This window comes from Pogona vitticeps, chromosome 5 (genome assembly GCF_051106095.1).
Source record: "Pogona vitticeps strain Pit_001003342236 chromosome 5, PviZW2.1, whole genome shotgun sequence".
Classification (NCBI taxonomy): domain Eukaryota; kingdom Metazoa; phylum Chordata; class Lepidosauria; order Squamata; family Agamidae; genus Pogona; species Pogona vitticeps.
In genome coordinates, this window is record NC_135787.1 from 163,214,924 (window position 1) to 163,236,909 (window position 21,986).

The window sequence follows — 21,986 nt, forward strand, 5'->3', positions numbered from 1 at the left end:
TGAGGTACTATTGTCTCACACTAGCTATAAAAAGTCTAAGATTCAGCCCATCCTTTAACAACTATTTTATTGTTTTTTCCACATATGCCCCAGTAAATCACTACTTCAAAGAGACAGTTCCATTTTCACATCCATCTTGCTTTGATAAGGGGCCAGCACTGGCCGGACCTCTTCTTTTAGGAATCTTGCAACCTGTTGTGAAGGAAAGGAGGGGAACAAAATCAGAAAAATTATGTGGGCCAAAAACTCATTTAGTCCAGGTATATTCTCCAGTTTCTCTGTTTTGCACAAATTCAAATAAGGCTTAAATCAGAATGTTTCAAACAAAACCTCCCTGCTGAGAGTTGAAAAGGATGTGCCGAAAGAATAGGTAAGGAGGAAGACATGAATGTCTACACTGATCAGCTTCCAAAGCCTGTCAGTTTAACCAAGAAAAAGTTATAGAGATACAAAAAATTCAGTTATAAGAGGTATACCAAGAATTTTGCTCAGATGCTGTTGTGAAAAAAGCTTAGGACTAACAGCATGGTAAGGATTGTATTTTTAAAATGACACATCCAGTCTACAGGGCCACCAATTTGCATTACACAGTAAATGAGGGTATGGCAGGCAATTCTGAAACAAAAATCAGGAACAGATTAGGGAAAATCAAATAATAACAGATGAAGGGAAGTGATAAATGAAAAGAAAGGGAAAAACCTGTCTAGTTATAGGAAAAGCTATATGGCAACAGATGCATTTATATTAAATGGACTACGGGTGCAAAGGAAAGGGGTCTGTAAATTGCGGGCAAAGACTTCAAAGATTTGAGGACAACAACAGTGCAGAGCAATTGTATAAGACTTGACTTTTTCTATTCTCCTTACCTGCTGAGAAGCACGTCCAGTAAATGATGAAGGCTCTAAGAGAGTTTCTAGTTGTCCTACGATAGGGCTAAAGTAGGGATCAGCACGAATACGTTCAATGAGATCATTATCACCCCCCTCTTGCTTCACAACAGCAGCTGCTTGCTGGGATAGAACCCTTATCTTCTCATGACAATCCTAGGGAAAAGAAGGAAACATTACATTACCAATACTGTAAGCCAGGAAGCCTACTAACCCTCCTGGGTCAAGGGTCATGCAAAAACTTTGGAAACTAATCAAAAGGTTGTTGAGCTAAACTACCTGGAAATGAATGTCAGTATCAGCACTTGACCTGTGTGTGACAGAATCATTACAGTTCCTTAGTTCTCTCTTTAATGTGTTTCTTTTATTCATTGTTAAATGGATTCAGAATAATTTTCATCTTAAGTTGTACATACTGGACCATAAGATATAGTAAAAAAAGTCTCATTTTATGAAACTTTCCACATGTTTCATAGAATTTTTTCAGCCACCCAACAGAAGTAATATAGATTTGGTTAAGAAGTACTCATGATGCTAGCAATTTTAAGAAAAGTTCGGATGCATCACTAGACTATAACCACTGGACCAGAAATATGGAGAGAGAAAAAGAATATGAAACACAAAAAAGTATGCTAAGTCTGGTTCTTAGACTCATTGAATCAATGAGACTTACCTAAGCATTGACTTTCATTCAATGGGCTTGTTCGGATAAGACTAACAATTCTATTTGAACAGTTGGATTTAGCCTAATATAATTAATACAAACTTTTCAGCCAAAACACAGAACATTCTTATCAGGAAGATCCTTACATGGGTGCAAAGCAAAACTGCTGAGTGAAGAGAAAGCCAAAATATCCTCCTGTCCCCTGGTGGGCTCTGATGCTTCTGGATTATTGTGGGAAGGAAGAAACTCTAATCTTTGCCCTCTCCCATGAAGCCGATGTGGGAGGGGGGCTCATACAACTCATGGATTCTGCATCCTTCACTTATAAGCAGGGAAAACGGAGAATAAACTAGAGAAAGCATTTACAGGAAATGTCCGATGCTCAAGTGTCTCAAGACAACAGCAGCCAAATGCCATAATACATGTTTAATTACACTTTTAATATTTTTATTTATGCATCTGTAATCTGTCTGCCATTTTGGAAGCTATCTTGGGTCCCTGAATTAGGAGACAGAACATAAATGATATATATTGATATAGATATATCATATATACATACATATACCCTATTTCCCTGAACATAAATCCTAGTATGATTTTTCAGGATGCTCGTAATATAAGCCATACCCCAAAAATAAGCCCCAGTTGAGTGAGACCCCGCCCTCCACCCTTGTGCAATAACCAGAAGATGACATTACTATATTTGAATAAATGTAGATTGTTGTACATGAAAAAAATAAACATCCCCTGAAAATAAGCCCTAATGCATTTTTGGAGCAAAAATTAATATAAGACCCTGTCTTATTTTGGGGGAAACATGATACATATACATATACACAGACAAAAACACACATATACGTGTGTGTGTGTGTGTGTATAATTTTATGCACACACATATATACACACACACAAATGTCAGAATGCCTTTCCTCAATGTCATCTGCCCAACCCACTTAGTTTTCCAGACTAAGTTGCTCCGGATAGCCACTCCGAGGGAGACCCAGAATTCCTCCATGAGAGATCAGGCCTTCTTCACAGTGGCTCCAATGTTGTGGAGCCAGCTCCCAGCAGAGAGCTATGCTTGGCTCCCTCACTACTATTTAAAAGACAACTCAAAACGTTGGTTTTCAGGGAGGATTTCCACATCAACCCTATTTGATTTTGACTTTTTGCTCTCTGTCCTCCTGTCAGATAATTGTCCTTGGTGCCACTTTTTCTAATTTTATTAATGTTTTAATTTTTGGATAATCATTATTTAGCATTGTATGTTTTATCTATTGTTTTAAACCACCCAGAATAGTGTTTTGCACTAATGAGGCTGTATATGAATCAAATAAATCAAGTCAAGCAATCAATAAATAACGAATTAATTAATGAAACATAGCCACACTGCAAAAGTCCAGCTCATGAACAGGTTTTCAAGCAAAATAACGACATTAAAATGGAGCATAATATCATAACTGCCTCCACTAGATAGTAAACCTGCAAAACATTAAAAAAAACCACCTGTCATCATCTGTTTTAGCTTCACAGCATATGATGACATAGTGGCTAACAGGCCTAGTCTATAGAAAAATAACATTCTAGTTTCATAACTTTTTTATAATCTCTCTATTGCTCACATGTGAGGGACATTTAGTCCATGGCTAAAATCATGTTGCTTAAAGCATAGTGAGTCACAACCAGACAAGGCCCACTGAATCAGTGGGGATTTAATGAGTCAGATCCTTCTTTAATTCCACTGATTCAGTGGACCTAATCTAGTTGTGACTGACTATGCTAGGCAACAAGATTTCAGCCCATGAATAAAATCTATAGTTAAGTACGTACCTGACGATTGCCTCCTGCTTTCACCATAGCCATAATAATATTTTCTGTGCACATGAAAGGCAACTCCTGCTGAATACGCCTTGCAATTACCTATTGCAAATCAAATATAGGTAAGCATCTATGGAATTACTCAGTTTGGTTTTCTTTTCATTAATTCTATATTCCTGGAAGGAACAACATCTCAGTACTGTATTAAAACACACAATTTAAAGGACTCAATATTGTATTAAAGTACATTCATACCACCTTCAAACTGGTAGCAGGTGATCCTGGAGAGCAGTCTTTCCTAACCCTGGGTAATCCAGATGTTCTTGGACTGCCATTCCCAGAAGCTTTCATCACCAGCTGTTCTTGTAGGAGTTTCTGGGACTTGCTGCAAGAACATCTAGTTTACCAAAGGTTGGCAATCACTGCTGGAGAGTAATTGCCAGTCAGAATGAAAAATGCCAGAACAGATAACCAAAGAATGGGATCTTGTATAAGGCAGGTTCCTATGTTACTAGACAGCATGTTTTAAAAGTTCTTAAACATTGATGAAGTTATTTTTATAAGCTACTAGATACTTAAAGTATCTGTTTCAACACATTTCAACACATTTCATACTGATTCTGGCTTAGAAATGACCTACAGAATGGGGAGGAGGATCATTACTTCTTTGTGTATAAAGATGATAGGAATTTACAGTAAATCTTTTACTGTGGAGCAAGCCGGCTTCCTCTCACGTTCACAATGCTAATAATAGATATACTACTTAGTGAATCAAGTACTGCTTCAGTTGTCCGAGCTGTAGACATACCAATGCTTCAGATGGGCCATATACATATATGCAACTTTTAATTTTTAAGATGTCACATATGCAGTTTATTTATTTAACTCAGGGGTGGGCAATGTCAGCAAGCTTGGGGGCCAAACAGATGCAGCAGACCTGGAAATGGCCAGAAATGGCCTTTTAAACAAACAAACTGGAAGTACATGTTAAAAGAAGTGAATGAATAAAATAAAATAAAGTAAAATAAAAGGATTGTCTCCCCCCATGAAGGAATCTGTTCAGTGGTGATTTTGATGCCTCAGTTGTATCTTATCTACACTACCTGGCTAATGTTAATTTATCATCAGATAAGAACAAGTTTCTACAAAACCACAACTAGTGCTAGAAGTGGAGAGGATCACTTTAGGAAATATTTCTTTATTTACTATATAGCTGCAGAGGCTTCTAGAAGCTTTTAGAGCATTTGATATAGTGCTGTCCAGGCCTGCTGGTCATCACTGTCGTCAAGTGTTAAATAAGAACATGACTTACAGCATATGCAGCATTACCCAATGATTGCTAGGAAGTGCAAGAACTATTAGTAGAGAGAATTGTTTTATATAAAAACTGGTCTGCCATTGCTCATGTCACAAACAGACTCCTAATAAACTTCCACATATCCCCAGGTTCCCTCACAGTACAACAAGAAAAGCAAATGGGCCCTCTTACTTGCTCTTTTTTTTTTACCTACCTTGGGGTATACCACTGTACCTTCAGAGATATTCTGAAGAGTGCTAAGTATTATGTCCGCAGTGAGGAAGGCCTCAGCTAAACACACACGTCTGTAAGACAAAAGACGCATGATTATCAGATAAGGAAAAAGGGATTGCTGCATTCCCACAGAAAGGAACGTTTTAACAGCTCAATACCAATTCTTTATTTGGCACATTTAGGAATTATGTCATTTAATGATGGCATCATGCACTTATTAACACTTGTAACTGATGAAGTTTCAGTAAGAAAATGTATGGCGAATAATTTATTAATGAATATACACTGGTGCCTCACTTAACGACGATAATCCGTTCCAGGAAAATCGCCGTTAAGCAAAAACTTCGTAAAGTGAAAATAAAAACCACATTGAAACACATTGAAACACATTGAAACCAGTTCAATGCGTTTCAACGGGGTAAAAATTCACCGTCTAGCGAAGATCCTCAATACGGCAGCCATTTTCGCTGCCTGTATAGCGAGGAATCTGTCCCTAAACACAGCGGGGAGCCATTTTAATTACCTGGCGGCCTTTTGAAACCACCGATCAGCTGTTTAAAAAACATTGTTTTGTGAAGAATCGGTTCCTGAAGCAGGGAACCGATCATTGTAAAGCGAAATTCCCCCATTTAGACCATCATTTTGCGATCGCATTTGCGATCGCAAAAAGATCGTCATAAAGCGGCTTCGTCGTAATGCGGGGCAATCGTAAAGTGAGGCACCACTGTATTTTTAAAGTATCTGATCTATAGCTTGGAACCAGTAGTTTTATTTTGAACATACAATGCAGTGTTTGAAATGTTGCATTCAGAAAAAATGTTGATGTTTGTATCTAAACACTGATAAAGACATCAGAGTTGTAAGGTAGCTAAAAGCCCAGCTAGTCCAACTTTCCAACTTTCTGCATGCCTACTACTATAGTACCTCTAATGGCTGGTCATCCAGCCTGTGCTTCAAAGGTCATAGAGAAGCTAGACTATTAGGAAGGAGGTTCCATGGAGATCAAGATTACTTCTAATTAAGTGTTTGGATTCTGGGAGCTTCACAAAGCATTTCAGTTACAATGACTTGATGCTTTTAGCAAATGTAGTCCTTTATCTTCAATATACTCCTAGAGTCCCTATTTCACATTTTGCTCCTAAGAATCAGAAACATGCCTGTTTGCACTGTCATCCAAGGTGCGCTCAAACCACTGCACAGAAGCTGTCTGAAGTGGGTCCAGGACCAGAACCATAAGGTGGCGAGCTAAACTGCAACAACGCTCTGAACGCATGGGATTCCGTTTATAAGCCATGGCACTTGAACCTGGAAAAAAAAGGTAAGCAGCATCAGAAGGAACTACATATAGTGCTTTAGCCCTAAAGGGATGATATATAAATCAAAGTAATATATAAATATATTAAAGTCAAGGGAGGGAGCAAAATAAAACTAAAAAGAATGACAGCAAGGTAGCAAGGTGTACCTTTCTTAGACTTGTTCTCACTGTCTAAAGAAACTACTTAACTGTTTGCAAGATACAATCCTTGCCAACTTACAAAGATATTGACTAGACAACAAGACCTCTCAAAAATGTTTAAAACTTTAAGATGGGAGTAGAAAATGTACAGTGGGGTCTCGACTTACGAATGACCCTACTTGCGAACAATTCAACTTACGAACCTGCCCTATAGGGGAAATAAGGACTCGACATACGAACTTCCCTCGAGTTACGGACAGGAAAAAAAGTGCCCCCTCCCTCCCCTTAGAGGTTTCTGGAGGGGGGAAAAAGGTCAGAAACTTAAAAATAAATAAAAGAAAGTCACTTACCAGGCCTTGGTAGCCCCCAAACAGCAGGAAGAAGAGCAGGAAACAGCTAAAAGCCCACACCCAGAAGGAGCCTGGCAGCCATTTTGTGCTTCCCCCCCTCCTCTCCCCGCCCATCAGCTGATCAGCTGGCTCTGAACAGGCTTCCGGAGGCTTGCTCAGCACCTAAAAAGCCTCCCTGTGTGTCTTTGTGCTGAAAAAATCAGCACAACATGCTTTAAAACATGATTTAAAATTGGCTTCGTTGAAAAAAAAAGATTTCAAAAGTGCTTTTAAAACTGTTCCCTTCCTCCCCCTTCCTTTCCTGAACCTAAGGAAAAAAAGAGAAAAATATCCCCCTCTAGTGGTAGAAGGTGGAATAGCAGCTTCCCATTAGTTTCTATGGACGGCAAAGAGCAGATACGGATTAAATCGTTTTCAATGCATTCCTATGGTATATGCAGATTCGACCTACGAACATTTCGACCTACGAACCACCTTCCAATACAGATTAAGTTCGTAAGTCGAGACCCCACTGTAAAGTGTTTTTTAAAAGAGTTAAATTGAAAGCATGGTTAGGGAAAGAGTTCTCAGCCCTGCCCCTTGCTTGTCACTGTCTCCACCAGGCAAGGAAATATCTAAAACAGGAAAGCTTCTGATATATGTGGAGCCTTTTCATGCAACAGGGGTTCTTGAACAACCGGGGTTGCAGTGTACAACAGCCTGTCTCCTCCTCACATGGAGATAGCAACAAGCAGGGAACTGAGCTAGCTAGAACACATTTTCAAATCAACCTTTTGGGCTCAATAGGGCTGCAGTTTTATCATCTCGCCTCAAGGCAGGAAAGAAGCTGCTTTGCCATTGCAGGCAGGAGAAAAGAGCACGTGAGTTCAAAAGTTCCTTGAAGGTTCATTCTCACAGCCTCAAAGCATGAGCTGGCATTACATATGAACCAACTGATTATCTCTGTTTACAAAAAAGTTGTAATTTCAGTCATTCCTCCTATCTATTTTTTGGATTGCTGATAATACAATGAGCTTAGAAATTTACTAAGAAATATTTTTAAGTTCATTTGGTTTCAAGTGAAATTATGTGCACCTACCTTTTCTGCAAAGGTCTTTTAAAAATGCTATGGGATGAATTTGCCAGCTGATTGTCTGAGACTTGTTACTACAATGTCATTTTTACTTTTAATTATTTGTGTTGGTATAAAAAAGGCCTTCGTAATGGAAATGGGCTTAAAATATCTCATAAGTGTTACTGAAATGAAGCACGTGGGAAGCAATACAATTGAAATATAATAAATACAGCAAAATCCTGTATACACACTCACTGCTTACCAATTTGATCTTTCTCAAAAGGTTCCTCTAATTCTTTGAGGTTGGCTAGAAGACGAATATCGGTACATATCTAGAGTAAAAAAAACAACAGTCAGTATTCACACACTGTTCCTAAACAGCACAATCTTTTATCAATAATCCTGGTTTCCACTAACCAAACATGGAGAGGGGGGTGGAGAAACTAATCCGTTTCACACACATGTTCATCTCTTGCATGCAAGATTTTCCATTGATTTCAGAAGACTGAAAGTGCAACTATATAATTATCCCCTCAGAACTAAGCAGTCTAAAGAATTCCTCGTTTAAAACAAAAAGTTGCGTTATTGTGTGAAATTCACACCATAATTCAAACCCTCCCCATCTTTACTCAAAATACGAGGACACTGATGTATCCTTATTGTACCTTAACTTCCACCCAAACTATACAATGTCTGAAATCCTGTTCATAGTGTAAGGTAAAACAATGCATGATACTACCACTGATCTTCATTTTAACTCACCTGATATACAAAACCAGTTCCTACCTCTGTTTCAATGTTGTAGGCCAAGTTCTATAAATCTTGCATGAAAAATCAACAGAAACTATGTTTCTGGATTCTACGCTACATTTTCCACCAGAAAGGTAGCTGAAAGGAGTCCCGATTTTAATGTATATCTACAGATTGCTAACATGGCTCTTCCAGTGCCATAAAAGATATGACACACTAATTTTATTACCACACAAATCAGCAGAACTAATGATTTCATTTTGATTTCCTTGGACTTATTTCTGGGCTTTTGCATTAATCATCATCATCTCAGTGGTGCCTCGCTAGACTATTGCCTCGCGGGACGAAAAACCCGCAAGACGATTGGTTTTTGCGATCACTATGGTGCCTTGCAAGACTTTTATGACCGTGCTTCGCAAGACTTTTTTTTGAGACCGATGCATAGGGAACCTCGCAAGACGGTTTTTTCACAGGATGACAATTGTTGCGGAACGAATTAAAATCGTCTTGCAAGGCACCACTGTACTTCATTAAACCTGCTGTCTCTGGATGTATGGCAGTCTCAGAGTTGGGTGATCATAGATGGACTGCTGGCAGAAATACAGGTCTCTTTCCTAGCAGGTAGTAGCAACTGTTGATTATTTAGTATTACAATAAGGATCACTTCTGACTTTGAAGAAAGACATAGGAACTAGACTCATGTCCATTTCACATCATCTAGTGAAATACAGGGGTACTAGATTAAAAAGAAGGTAAGGTCTTTCCAAAGCACTCAACATATGTAGCAATGAACTGTTATACAAGCTAGCATCTGAGTTTAATTTGGCTTTTCAGATTAGTTGGTCAGTTCACATTCTTCCACACACAAGGAATCTAGTATATATCCTAGTCATTAGAGGTTATTAGATCCAAACAGAAAAGCAAAACACAAGATTAGATTTGATTCCTAGAGAAAGAGCTAAGCAAAAGAACTTTAGTCTGAAATTGCCTCCAAGAGTCGTTTGTGTGATTATTCAGTTGAGCTTAGTGTTCCCTAGTATCCCCTTACTTAGCAGTACCTTAAGTAGTTCTCACCTTATGTATGGATGCCCCTAGACTGGCTAGAACGGACAAGACTTCAATATCCACTTTTCGACTGTATGTCTGCCCTGTAACAATGTAAGCCCTGAAATGAAATACAAAGAATCCTTACATTCAACTGGACCCACAAACATGGCTGAGTGTCTAAGTAACATTGTATGAATACAGCAAATCATCTCTGATATTATCACTTGAAAGTATTAATTTAAAAACCATCTGGAAAAATGGTGTGGCTACAAAATTCAAGTTAGCATACAGTAGGGTAGCAGGAAAAAAAGAAATATGGTTTGAGAAAATGGAAAGAGCAGTTAAAGAACAAAAGGCAAACTCCAAAGAATTTTAAGTAGCAAAGTACACTCACCTTCCTGATAAGATTCTAGCAGTTCGTACTAGCAGTAAACATGTTAATGGCAGAGCCAAATCTGAACTCACACACAGAGCTTTTAATTTTAATAATCTTAAAAATGGAGAAGGACCATAGCAAAGTGGCAAAGCACATGCAAAAGGTTCCAGAGTGAATCTTTAGCATCTCCTACTAAGGCACTTCCATTTCTAGTTGCTCTGGCCACGTGACAAACGCTGGCTCTATGGCTTGGAAACTGGGATGAGCACCACATCCTAGAGTCGAACACAACTGAACTAAATGCCAAGGGGAACCTTTACCTTACTAAGGCAGAGAAACACTTCCAGTCACTGTAGGCCATTCTGAGCAAGATGGACTAATCATCTGACACATTGTAGAAAACAATGTCTGCTGTTCTTGAGTGTGCACTTTGTAAGCATATTTTCAGCAAGTAAGAGGAATGTCGTTTTTTACATACCGCTTAAATCCTGCCATGGCAGTCACGAGCCTGTCCAGCTCTTCCACCTCAGAGGCAAAATAGATAGGAACCTCAGAATAATTTCACTTCAAATAAGGATTATTCTACAGAACAAATTTCCTCTTATAACCGTGTTCTGAATCCAGTGTGATTTCCTGGTGTAAACTTTATCTCGCCTGATAATTCCTTCTGCTCCTTCCAATCATGTAGTTCCTCCATGGGCCTATTAAAATGTCATCCTAGCAAAACCCCTAGGAATGTTTACTTTGGTCCTTTTCTGATAGCCAAGAACTACATCCATTATTTTATGATTACCTCTTTCTTACTGGTTCCAACATTCTATCCAATGTTCTAAAACAATATTCATTTTTTTAGATGTTGCTTTAATCCCCTCCCTGCTTCTCCCTCAATACTTGTAAAAAGTTTAGGATGTCAAAAGGATGGAAAGCCAACTTATATTTATTTTTAATAAAGAAATACCTAACATGATACCTAACTTTTCCTGGAGAGACTTACTTTTTCATGATCCCCTTCAAAGAGCTGCAAAAAGCTGGCCTGAGTTCCAGTTGTGCCTTTCACACCACGAAATCTCAGTTCATCTCGTGCCCGTTCCAAATTGTGGAGGTCCATACAGAGATCTTGGATCCACAGGCAACAGCGTTTACCCACAGTGGTGAGCTGAGCCGGCCTAGGAACATGGTTGAAGAACAATCCCGTCCAATTTATTCAAGATAATAAAAACTGATAGTACTTGTAACTCTGGAAGCATTTCTATCATAACTTCTTCCAGAATCTCCATTTAAAAACATTACAATCCAGCTCTTAAAATTACTGATAAACAATGCCATATACACATACAAGTACCACTGCTGTTATTTCATCAGGCCAGAATATTGAGTTCCAGATGTTGGAACACTGATAGGCAAAAACAAATTCTGAATATATATGTTTTTGCAGGACTGAGAAGATTGAAAAGCTATCACATATTTACCCTTTTGTTTCCTGCAAACAAAAGTTAAAATACAATGTTAAATTTGGGCTGATTAGTAGTCCTTCAAAAAACAGTTTGTGTGCTAATTATATAAAAGATACTGCTAGAATTTTACTGTACTGTCTTATGGTATACTTTCAAACATGTGAGCATTCTGTTAAATGAATGAGTTGTATCAATATGTCAACACTTGACAAAGGGGATGACTGCTTCACATAACTGTTGACTAGATAATACTATAAGCACATGGTTACCTGATTTACTCATGTATGTAAAACGGTGTGAACTACATGTATTCTAGAAACAGAGATGTTGCTGACAGTTGGTATATTGAACTTGCATCTACCCTCAGAGTAATTTTGGTCTACAGATAGTAGTAAAGAAAATAAAAGTGTTCTTAAACATGCTCTTGCTATAGGCATTTCAGTAGCACTGAACTTGGTTTCATACAGCCTGCACAACAGCTAGAATTTTCAGTTGAAATTTGCTTTTGCTATGATAAATGTAGGTTTCAGTAGCTGAGGTTTATGTAGTTAGGTGTCGATCTCATAAAATCTAACTCAGCTACTGAAATCATTCATACACAGTTGAATGAATAGCAATTCAGGCCACTGAATCATAAAAGAGGTAAGGGAGACAGGCCAGAAATATATGTGCTACTAAATGAGTTAAGCTGTACATTACTTACTGGTAGTGAGTAAAACCCAAAGTGGGCAAGTTGGCATACTTCTCAGCGAAGTCTGCCAGACGGCTGATCACTCTGGCAAGCTAGTAAGGGTATAGAAAAAAGAATAAAAACACAAGAGAATTGAGGAAAGATACTGGATTATTATTTCTATTACTATCCTACTCTTACTCCAAGGAGCTTAGAGCAACATATAATGTCTTTTACTTCTATTTGGGAAGAGAGAGGTTGTCAGTCAATTTGAATGTACAATAGCTTTCAAATGCTTCTGCATTAAATGGGACAGGTAACAACAAAAATGATCTATTTTATCCTAATAAATTCTAAAATCAGTAAAAGGCATTAATTTTTTCAATAATGGGATGTCTACAATACAATAAGTTTATTTACGGTCCTTAGACCAGTCACATAAGTCTAAAACCTTAAAATTTCTAACTTTCAGTATTCAATTCAAACATGTTGGCATACATACAACTGGGAACTGCAATCTAATTGGTATTTGACTTCTGCAGTCGAAGTACTGCTACACAGAACCTCGCAACCCGACAGGTGATCTGCACATCAACATCCGAGAGAAGGAACTCAAGCCTATTTCCCTCCAAACATCCTGGCAATCTATTTATTATGGGGGTTATAGTCTCTTTTCGCACTGCTTCATACAATGGGCAGGTGAAGAACATATGCTGTATGGTCTTGATCTCCCTCAGGTGGCAGGAGCATAATCTTTCAGCAAAAGGGGTATTTTTATACTTCCCTTCTAGTACAGCAGAGGGGAGGGACAGACACCTTGCCAAAGTAAAGGCTCTTCTAGTTCCTTTAATTTCCAAAGATGTTAAGTATTTGGCTGGTTCCATACAGTTTTTGACGTAAGTCTTTGCTGCCATGTTTTGAATGCTAGAGAGGTCTGATATTCACTGTCCTCTATTCTTTGTTTAACTATTTGTTTTGCCTGCTCTATTCCAGAAGATATAAGTGCCTGAGGTGAGAGGCCAATTTTCCCCAAGTAGCCCTGGACCGATTTAATGCACTTAGATTGATAGTTATCATTAAATATCGAGGAAAATAGGCCTTTTGGGTTTAACTGTCCCTTTAGCCACATATATATAGACTGAATCCTAATCCAGGCGTCTACTTTAAGGCATCCTGTTTCTAGTCTTATCCTTGCATTCGACACACATCTTGGGACCTGGAGTATAGTTCTTAGAAATTTAGATTGAAGCATTTCTTGTGATGCAAAGTGAGAGCTGGGTGGGCCCATGAATGAGCCGTACAGCAGCTGAGCTAATGCCTTTGCTTTATACAATTTGAGGGCTGCTGGTATAAAGGACCCTCCTTGGTAGAGATGGAATTTTACTATGCTATTTGCCAATCTTTCTCCCTGATCTGCCACAAATTTACTATGCTGAAACCTAGATCCCGAGGCCTGTAGTATTACACCCAGATATTTGAAGCTGTTCACCTGCTCGATACTGTGTCCATTTATTTGCCATTATTGAATCTTGGGTCTCTGTCCAAAGGCGACTATCTTGGTCTTCTGATAGTTAATAGTTAGGGATTTGTATTCACAGTATGAGACAAGCTTCTTAAGTGCCCTCCCCAGCCCTACGGGGGTTCTGGATAGAATTAATGTATCATCAGCATAGAGTAAAGCTGGCACTGCTCATGGGATGTCTTAATTTTGCTCTAAATAGAATTCTACAAAGTTGTTAACAGTAATAATTGTGAGCCATCATGTTAGTTCTAATTTATGGCAATTCCTTTTCAGGGTTTTTTAAGCAGACAGTAGTCAGAAGTGGTTTAGCACGCCCTTCTTCTAGGGACATCCTGGGACTGTACAGCTTGCCCAAGGCCACACAGGCTGGCTGTTCCAGAGTGGGAAACGGAATTCCCAACCTCTGGCTCCACAACCAGGTAACTAACTCACTGAGCTATTTAGCCAGCTCACCAAGTAGATATGACTACTAAAATCAAATGTTATTTCAGTTGCTTGACAGGCAAAATTACACCCACTGTCGCCCAGACACCATTCCTCACAAGTGTAATTCATAAATAATACAGTGGTGCCTCGCTTAACGAGCACCCCGTTTAACGATGAATCCTCATAGCGATGGAGTATTTGCGATTGCAAAAGCAATCGCATTGCGATGTTTTAAATGGGGGGAAATCGCTTCGCGATGATCGTGGGGAAGCGCTTCCCCACGATCATCCCAAAGGCCCCGCCGAAAGAGAGCCCCAAAGCACAGCTGATGGGCGGGGGGTTTGCAAAGATTGTGGGGAAGCCAGCTTCACAAACCCCCCACTAACTTCGGCGCTCTCTCTCTCTTTCTCTCTCTCTCCCCCCTCGCAACTCCAGCCTGGGCAGGGAGACTGAGGCACTGCGCCACCACCCTGGCTGTGGCGGCGCGGTGCCTCAGTCTCCTTGCCCAGGCTGGACCTGCAAGGGGACAGAGATAGTGAGTGTGCGAGGTTTGCGAAGCTGGCTTCCCTGCGATCTTTGCAACCCCCCCCCCCGCCCATCAGCTGTGCTTCGGGCTGGCTCTGAGAGAGCCAGCCCGAAGCATCGCTGATGGGCGGGGGGGGGTTGCAAAGATCGTGGGGAAGCCAGCTTCGCAAACCCCGCCAACTTCGGCACTCTCTCTCTCTCTTTCTCTCTCCCCCCTCGCAACTCCAGCCTGGGCAGGGAGATCCTGGCCTCAGTCTCCCTGCCCAGGCTGGACCTGCACGGGGTGGAGAGAGAGCAAGAGCGCCGAACAGCTGATCGGCAGTTCCAAAATGGCCACCCATTGTGTTGCCTCGCTTTAGAGGCACCGAAAATGGTGGCCGGATGGAGGATTTTCGCTTGAAGGTGAGTTTTTTCCCCATAGGAACGCATTAAACGTGTTTTAATGCGTTCCTATGGGTTTTTTTGCCCTGCATAGCGACGAGTCCGTGTAGCAACGATTTTTTCGGAATGGATTATTGTCGCTATGCGGGGCACCACTGTATAATTAGAAAAGAGGTGTTTGTATTCAGTAAATTAGAAGAAAGCAGCTCAGGGCAGACATATATATTTTTAAATGTGTGCTTTTCCCAATTGATTTTACTGTATTTCCATAAATTTCTGATCAAATAATGAATGTTGACAGCCAAACTATCTGGAAAGTAACAGCACCAGCCCATATAAACTGTGAATCTTACCTTGGGAAGAAGCAAGTTGAATCCATCCCGAAGAATGATTAGGTCCTAATGGAAATATGAACAAAATTTTTAAACACAATATTCTGCAACCACATCCTTCCTTCCTTCCATTTTTTTCCAGCCAGGGTTACTCCTTCTGTAAAGGCAACCATGTATAACTACAATTTTTCTTTTAAAGGTGCATGGGCAGATTCTCTCTACAGCTGGAAGAATTAGAGTTAGAACAACAATGGATTAATATAGTCAGTTGGCAACAGTTGTCAGTATCTGGGTTAAACATGGCCCTCAGGGGATACTTCCAGTTACCAATCTGTCGGTAAACAAACAAACAAACAAACAAACAAACTGGGGATAAAGCAATAATTAAAGGAATAGTTGCCTGTTTGAAACAGACTGCAACACAGCTAGTTATGGGGCTCAAGATATGTATCTTTTTGTTTGCAAAAAATAATGTTGCCATTTCAGACAGATATTTTACACATTTTTCATTTAACTGTCAAGGGAAAAAATCACATGATACTTGACATTAAAATAAATTCAACTCTAGCACTAGATTCCCCTTCTCTTTTCTGAGTGGAGGAAGAGATATTCCATGAACCAAACCAAAGTCCACATTCAGCATGTACCAAAGCGACGTTGGTTTCTCATGTTAATGAATCAGTGATAGATACAGCCAACATGTCACTACGATATTTTTTTCAACCAGCTCCCATGATGAGAATTTGCTTCCAGCAAGACAGAAGATTTAAAAGAAGAAAAATAAACTTGGTTTTTAATCAAAACACGACAACAATATTCTACACTGTTGCAAGACTGTAGGAGTAATATTAAACTGTGCTCTTGAAAATCTAATTTTAAGCAGACATCTTCTGGCCAAGTGGCAAAAAAGAGAGAAAGAGGGAGAGAATTAATCATAGGACTAGTTGGCCTACACTCTCTTTCAGTATTCTTAAAAATAACTCCATCTTGTTTTAGTGTATTTTAATCACTCCCCTTTAATGCTGTCAGAACAACTATTCAGGACAGAGTTGCCAGTTTTTTTTTTTAAAAATCACCAAACTAGATCACAACAGAAAATATTCATAGTAGTATGTATGTATCAAAGTCAAGTTACATATGTTTGACTGAAACAAACTGTGGAAGATTAATTCTATTTTAATCATTATTGCATTTTTTGTTCCCTTTCTCCTGCTGATAGGACTCACCGTATTATCTCCTACATAGCAAGAAGTTGCTCCAAGGTGAATTATCCCTGCAGCCTTTGGACAACAGTGGGCAAATGTATGTACATGAGCCATTACATCATGACGCAATCGCTTCTCCTCCTCTGCTGCCATCTTGAAGTCTATGTTGTCTAGATTTGCTTCCATTTCTTTTATTTGTTCATCAGTGATGGGCAGGCCCAGTGACTAAGAGGGGGAAAAGATATTTGAAGTTAACCAACATGAGACTGCCATTTCACCAGGCCAGAAAAATTTAGATTAAGAGCCCTGCACATAACAATCTCTGAGATCTTCTCTTAGCTAAAGTGCTCTATGTAATGTTCAAATTTACCAAACAAGCCTTACTTAACTTCCAAGATATATATTAATGAATGGGTTAAATCTAGTGTCTCCATAATATTGTTCTTGTACCAATTAATAATGAAGAATCATTTCTATTTGATTAGTTTTTTTTTCTAATTTGGGGGGACGGGGTTTGGAACATTTAATATATAATTATTTACACTGGGTTGGATCCAGACTTAAGTTGCTGAGAGGAGATGCATAACTAGTCTGACTTCAATAGGTCTACTTTTACTATAATTATGTCCCAGTCCAAACCACTACCTCCTCTCAAATATAGGCACTTAGTGCAAAAAAGCGAGTGATATGCAGTTCAAGTGCTGGTCTGGAACATTGTTCTGAAGGAAGATAGTATATTATAACTCTCCCATGCTATTTGAAAAACTGCCATGGGATTTCCTGTAAATTACTCAAATTCTGTATAAAACATTTTGCTCCTTTTGGAATTTCAGAAAGGATACCAAAAAAATTAATCTTTGGCATTTCGTGACTCCTGTGCAATTGCTCTTCTACTGTCCTAACGATAATTCAGAAGCTAGGGATCTTGTCTTTCTTGCTTGTTGCTACTTAATATGGCTGAAATAGTAAACAAGGCAGAATGTTGCTTGTATAAAACATAAGCCAAAACAATATACAAATGTTATCACCATTTCAATGCACCCCACCAGAAATCAAAGCAGCTCCCGTGACAGACTGCAGGGAGAATCTACTAAGGGCCATTAAAAACAACCTGTCAGAAGGCTGATGAAACAAACAGGTGGACAGGCTGACTGTCTCTATGTGTCCAGCCAAAGATCAAGATCACAGTGTAACTCTTCAGGAATGTGAATGTACAGATAAAAATAAGTTCCCTCCTCATGCTAGGGCACAACACATATTACAATAAATACTGCCATGCTTTTGAAAACACTAGTTTATACACATAGCTACGCAGGAGCACCATATGGTGCACCATATTTTGCTTATGTTACCTTGTAATATGTACAGTGCTATATAATAATCAAATAACCATTGTCATAAGCACTTTCTAATTCCTCACAATCATAAAACAGAAGATTTAGGATGCTTGAGAGACCCACACTCAAACTGCCTCCAGTGATCCTTTGCTCGCTTTTCCTTACAGCATCGGGACACTTTCTCCTGAAATCCATTTTTCTGCGGCATGATGGTGGCTGTTTTTAAGCTCTTGCCTCTCTCCTCAAGCCTCGTCTTATTCTTCTATAACAGTGGTTCCCAATGTTGGGTCTCCAAATATTCTTGGACTACCAACTCCCACAAATCCTGGCCAGCACAACTAATGATGAATTTTAGTCTAAGTACATCTGAAGACTCAACACTGGGAACCGCTATTCTACAAAATGTGCTAAGTTTTGTTAAAGATCATCTTGGGTATGAGTATGCAGAAATTTTGAAAACTGCTCAATTCATTCTTGCTTTTGCCAAACCTATTACTCAACTTGCCTGAATTCTCAACCATATACAGCCTACCTACATCATCAGTTTACTCAGTAAGCACATACTGTATCACATATTTCATATTGAGATGTAACATGAACTGTACCTTCCTACAGTCCTTAAAATCAAATTTTCTGTTATGTACATGCACAGATCTTTCAGCAGCTCTTTGAGGCAAAAAAGAGAAAGCAATATAGAGCTACACTGAAATACAAGCTTCAAAGCAGCTGTCTTACCTGGCTCCCTATCTGCTTTCTATCTTAAGTTGAAAAAGAAGTGATGGATCCATGACAGCAACTGTGCTACATCTGTAATGTTTTTGAAACAGCCAGAGAGGAGGAATGAAATCCATCAGTCCAACTGGGTGTGGTATCACTTTCTTGTTCTGTGTTGAACTGAACGGTCCCTACTATAAAATGTTATGGTTCCTATATTTTAGTTTCTCGGGTATTGGTTCCACTGTTCATTCTAACCACAGCATACACCCATCTTACCATGTCATTCACATAATAACATTATTTGCAGTCACTATTGATCTATATGAAGCCATTGCTATATTTAATATTTGTGCCAGCTTATGGGTTCTACAGTTTAGTAGTCAAAAGTGGTTCCCTAAGGCCTTGATGTATCTCAGGGAAAGGGCCAAAAAAACAAAAAATAATCTATAAAACTGGTTTGTCCATGAAGCACTCTAAGATGGAGAGTGGTGATCTAAGTCACAAGATGATACTAATCCTTCCCATTCACTGAGATATCCCTGTGGAATTTAGCCGCATAAAACAGCTTTAGAACCAAGTAGAGGGAATCTACCATTTAATAAAGCATTATGAGACAGGAGATAATTCCAGATGGAATTTTTTTTAAAATCTACATTTAAATCAGAAGATAAATGCCAATTTGTTTACTCTTGACTGATGAAATCCCCTTGGGAGATAAAACATTAGACAAAATGCTGTAACTCATTAGAAAAAGTGTTGTAACTCACTAGCAAGGGTCAATTCCCTCTGGACTGATGAAGAAATTGAGTGGTTTGTGTAGTTTAGGGTTACAGAAAGTTACACAATAACATGTTCAAAATTTTGCTATCTTCACTTTTAAGGTCAAATGAACTGCTTTGAAATACACAGCATTTGCTACACACCCCTCAATACCCTTGTAATCATTAATCAGAAGACAGGCAGGCAAGAGTAAAGGCTGCTCAAAGTGTGTGGTGCAACCATCTTAAAAATCACACAATTCAGTGTTGCCTTGCCATTATCAAGACACTCCAAACCAATGTGCTTTCAAATATGCTTGCTTAAATCTATTCCTACTTTATTTAGAAAAGCTGGCTACATCAAATTTGCTTTTTCAGATTATGCAGTAGAAAATTCTCATATATTTAAAAAAATCTTAGGAAAAAAATCTCATCCATCAGAATACTGCTCTCCTCCCTAACTTGATGATTAAATAAAAGGATGGCAAAGGTCATATTTTTTCTTACAGCAGAAAATCAAATATGATAGTGTGGGAGCCTTCTGAACCAACTAAGAGATCATTTTTCAGTTTTAAAGAACTGTATTGCAGCATCAAGGGGGAAAAGGGAATAAAAAGAGCATAAATGAGCTGTACAAATATTTAGTTTCCATCCATTCGCGAATGCTCTACCACTTCCACTGCACATCAGCTGCCACTGTCTTCAAATCATAGGAAAAAAGACAGACCACTTTTTCTTTCCTAAATCCTTGAAACAAGGTAGGAAAAAACATATTTCCAAAACCTACCATTTTCTTTGCTTAAGCACTTTTTGCTACTTAACAAGAGATAAGATGGATAAATAGAAGGATTATCAAGTTTAAGTGGAAGCCAATTATATTTCAGCATCAGTAAGGCTTGATCTATTAAATATTTAGCTGGGGATATTTGGCTCATTCTCCAACAAACATTAGCTGTTCTGGTATTATCTCATGATAAGCACATTTATTTATTTAGCAACCTTTTAATACTGCATTTCATTTTTACTGAAATAATTCCAGAATGTTTTACAATACAGAGAGTCAATAAAATAGCATAAAACTAATTGATAATATTTTTAAAAACAATTTTTAAAAGGTTTAAAATCTGTTTTTAAATAATTTGAATATTTTATTGTACACTGTTTTGGCACCCAAGTGAATGGAAAAGCAATGACTAACATTTTAGTAACCAATGGCTTTCTCCAATCTGTTGATATACTTCTTCCCTGTGCACGGATAGTGCAGCCTTCAAGAAACTAAGGGCTCTCTCTGTACATAAAGAAGCCCATCGCTACCTCCCTAAAGGCTGTTTCCCACTCAAATGGCCTCTATCCATGAGCTTCAGGAAAGGGTCTCTTTTCAAACACAGCATGATTCATCTTCCTCACAAGCCAATATGAATAACAGCCAATGTGCAGCAGATAGCAGATAGGAAAGAAGGGAAGTTTTATTTCCAGAAAAAAAGGAAATTGTCAGAAATTTTACATCTGTAAAGAACACCAGCGTTCTTATAGTAAGAAAATATAAAATGAAAACACTTCTAAGGGTGCGTGTTTTTTTCAGAAAAACGGAAATCTTTGGAAGTTTTACATCTCTAACTATAACAGGATGGACAGTCTCCTGATGCTGTGTAAAGACTAACAAATGACACAAAGTTTCCTCTTCCCCAGAAGCACGCAGTGCTACCTTCATTTGGCAGATACGCACGAACAAAGGCACACACGGGTGGAACCCAAGGGGTTTTATACCTGCAAAATCCCCTCGACCAAAGATGCCGCCAAGCCGAGAAGATTTGAGGGGTGGGGGTGGAGGGTAACTTGACCACCCAGACGGAAATCCTGGACTCACTTGACAGGGAGGGAGACTCCACGGAAGGCAACAGCAGCTATTTCTAAGGAACCCTGCCTTGCCTTGCCTTGCCTTGCCTTGCCTTGCCTTGCCTTGCCTTGCCTTGCCTTGCCTTGCCTTGCCTTGCCTTGCAACCCGCTCGCTGAGCGCGCTTACACACCTACCCACCTTTTCAGCCTGGGCCAGGTAAAGCCAAAGCCGCCGCCAGGTCCCGAACTTCTTCCTCTCGCTGAAGTTGAAGGCCATGTCGGGACTGGCGTAGCGGGAGACCAGAGGCGAACGGTAGCGGCTGAAAGGGTCCTCCTCGCTCACGGGAGCGGAAGCCGCCATCCTGGCAAAGAAGAACACCTCGGAGCTCCCTCTCGCACGCGGAAAGCACGGGACCGCTTGGAGAGAGCGGCCAAATAGAAGAAGGGAGAAGTCCCGCCCAAGGCCCGGCCTGGCCCCGCCTCTTCTGTCTTCCCGAGCGTTTCCCGGTTGGCCCACGGCGGCGTGTGATTGGCCGGGCGAATCGCCGCCGCAGCGCCCTCTGCAGCTTGGGAGGTCAGACAGCAAGCCTTCTCACGCCTCCTCCGGCAGATGGCGTGAGAAGAGGGAGGGGAACGTATGTTTCACAGGGAGGGGCCTGTTTCGTGGTCCTCCGTTTCTTGCCAAGGCCAGCAACCCAAGAGGTGAAGAGAGAGAGAAGAAAAGAGACGGTTTCCTCTAATCCAGGGATAACTCACTGAGGCAAGGCCACAACGTCGTAGATGTTGATTTATTTATTCCAGCCATTTCCAGAAGGGTAGATATGCAAAGCAAAGTGTGCTGGCTGCTCTCTCTATAGTGCGAAAAGCTCTCCTTGGGCAGTTTACAATTT

At 39.7% G+C, this 21,986-nt stretch overlaps 1 protein-coding gene across 1 annotated transcript; it reads right to left on the reverse strand.

The window, feature by feature from the left end:
- Positions 1-50: 50 nt before the first annotated feature.
- ADSL (adenylosuccinate lyase) lies at positions 51-21,581 on the reverse strand. The gene is made up of 13 exons (XM_020787870.3): positions 21,296-21,581; positions 16,470-16,673; positions 15,265-15,309; positions 12,091-12,170; positions 10,928-11,099; positions 10,412-10,458; positions 9,585-9,675; positions 8,023-8,092; positions 6,058-6,205; positions 4,881-4,971; positions 3,382-3,471; positions 867-1,043; positions 51-192 (listed from the first exon to the last, which is right to left on the reverse strand). The coding sequence occupies exons 1-13, from the start codon at positions 21,455-21,457 to the stop codon at positions 106-108; spliced, it is 1,464 nt and encodes a 487-aa protein (XP_020643529.3). The 5' UTR covers positions 21,458-21,581; the 3' UTR covers positions 51-105.
- Positions 21,582-21,986: the final 405 nt, after the last annotated feature.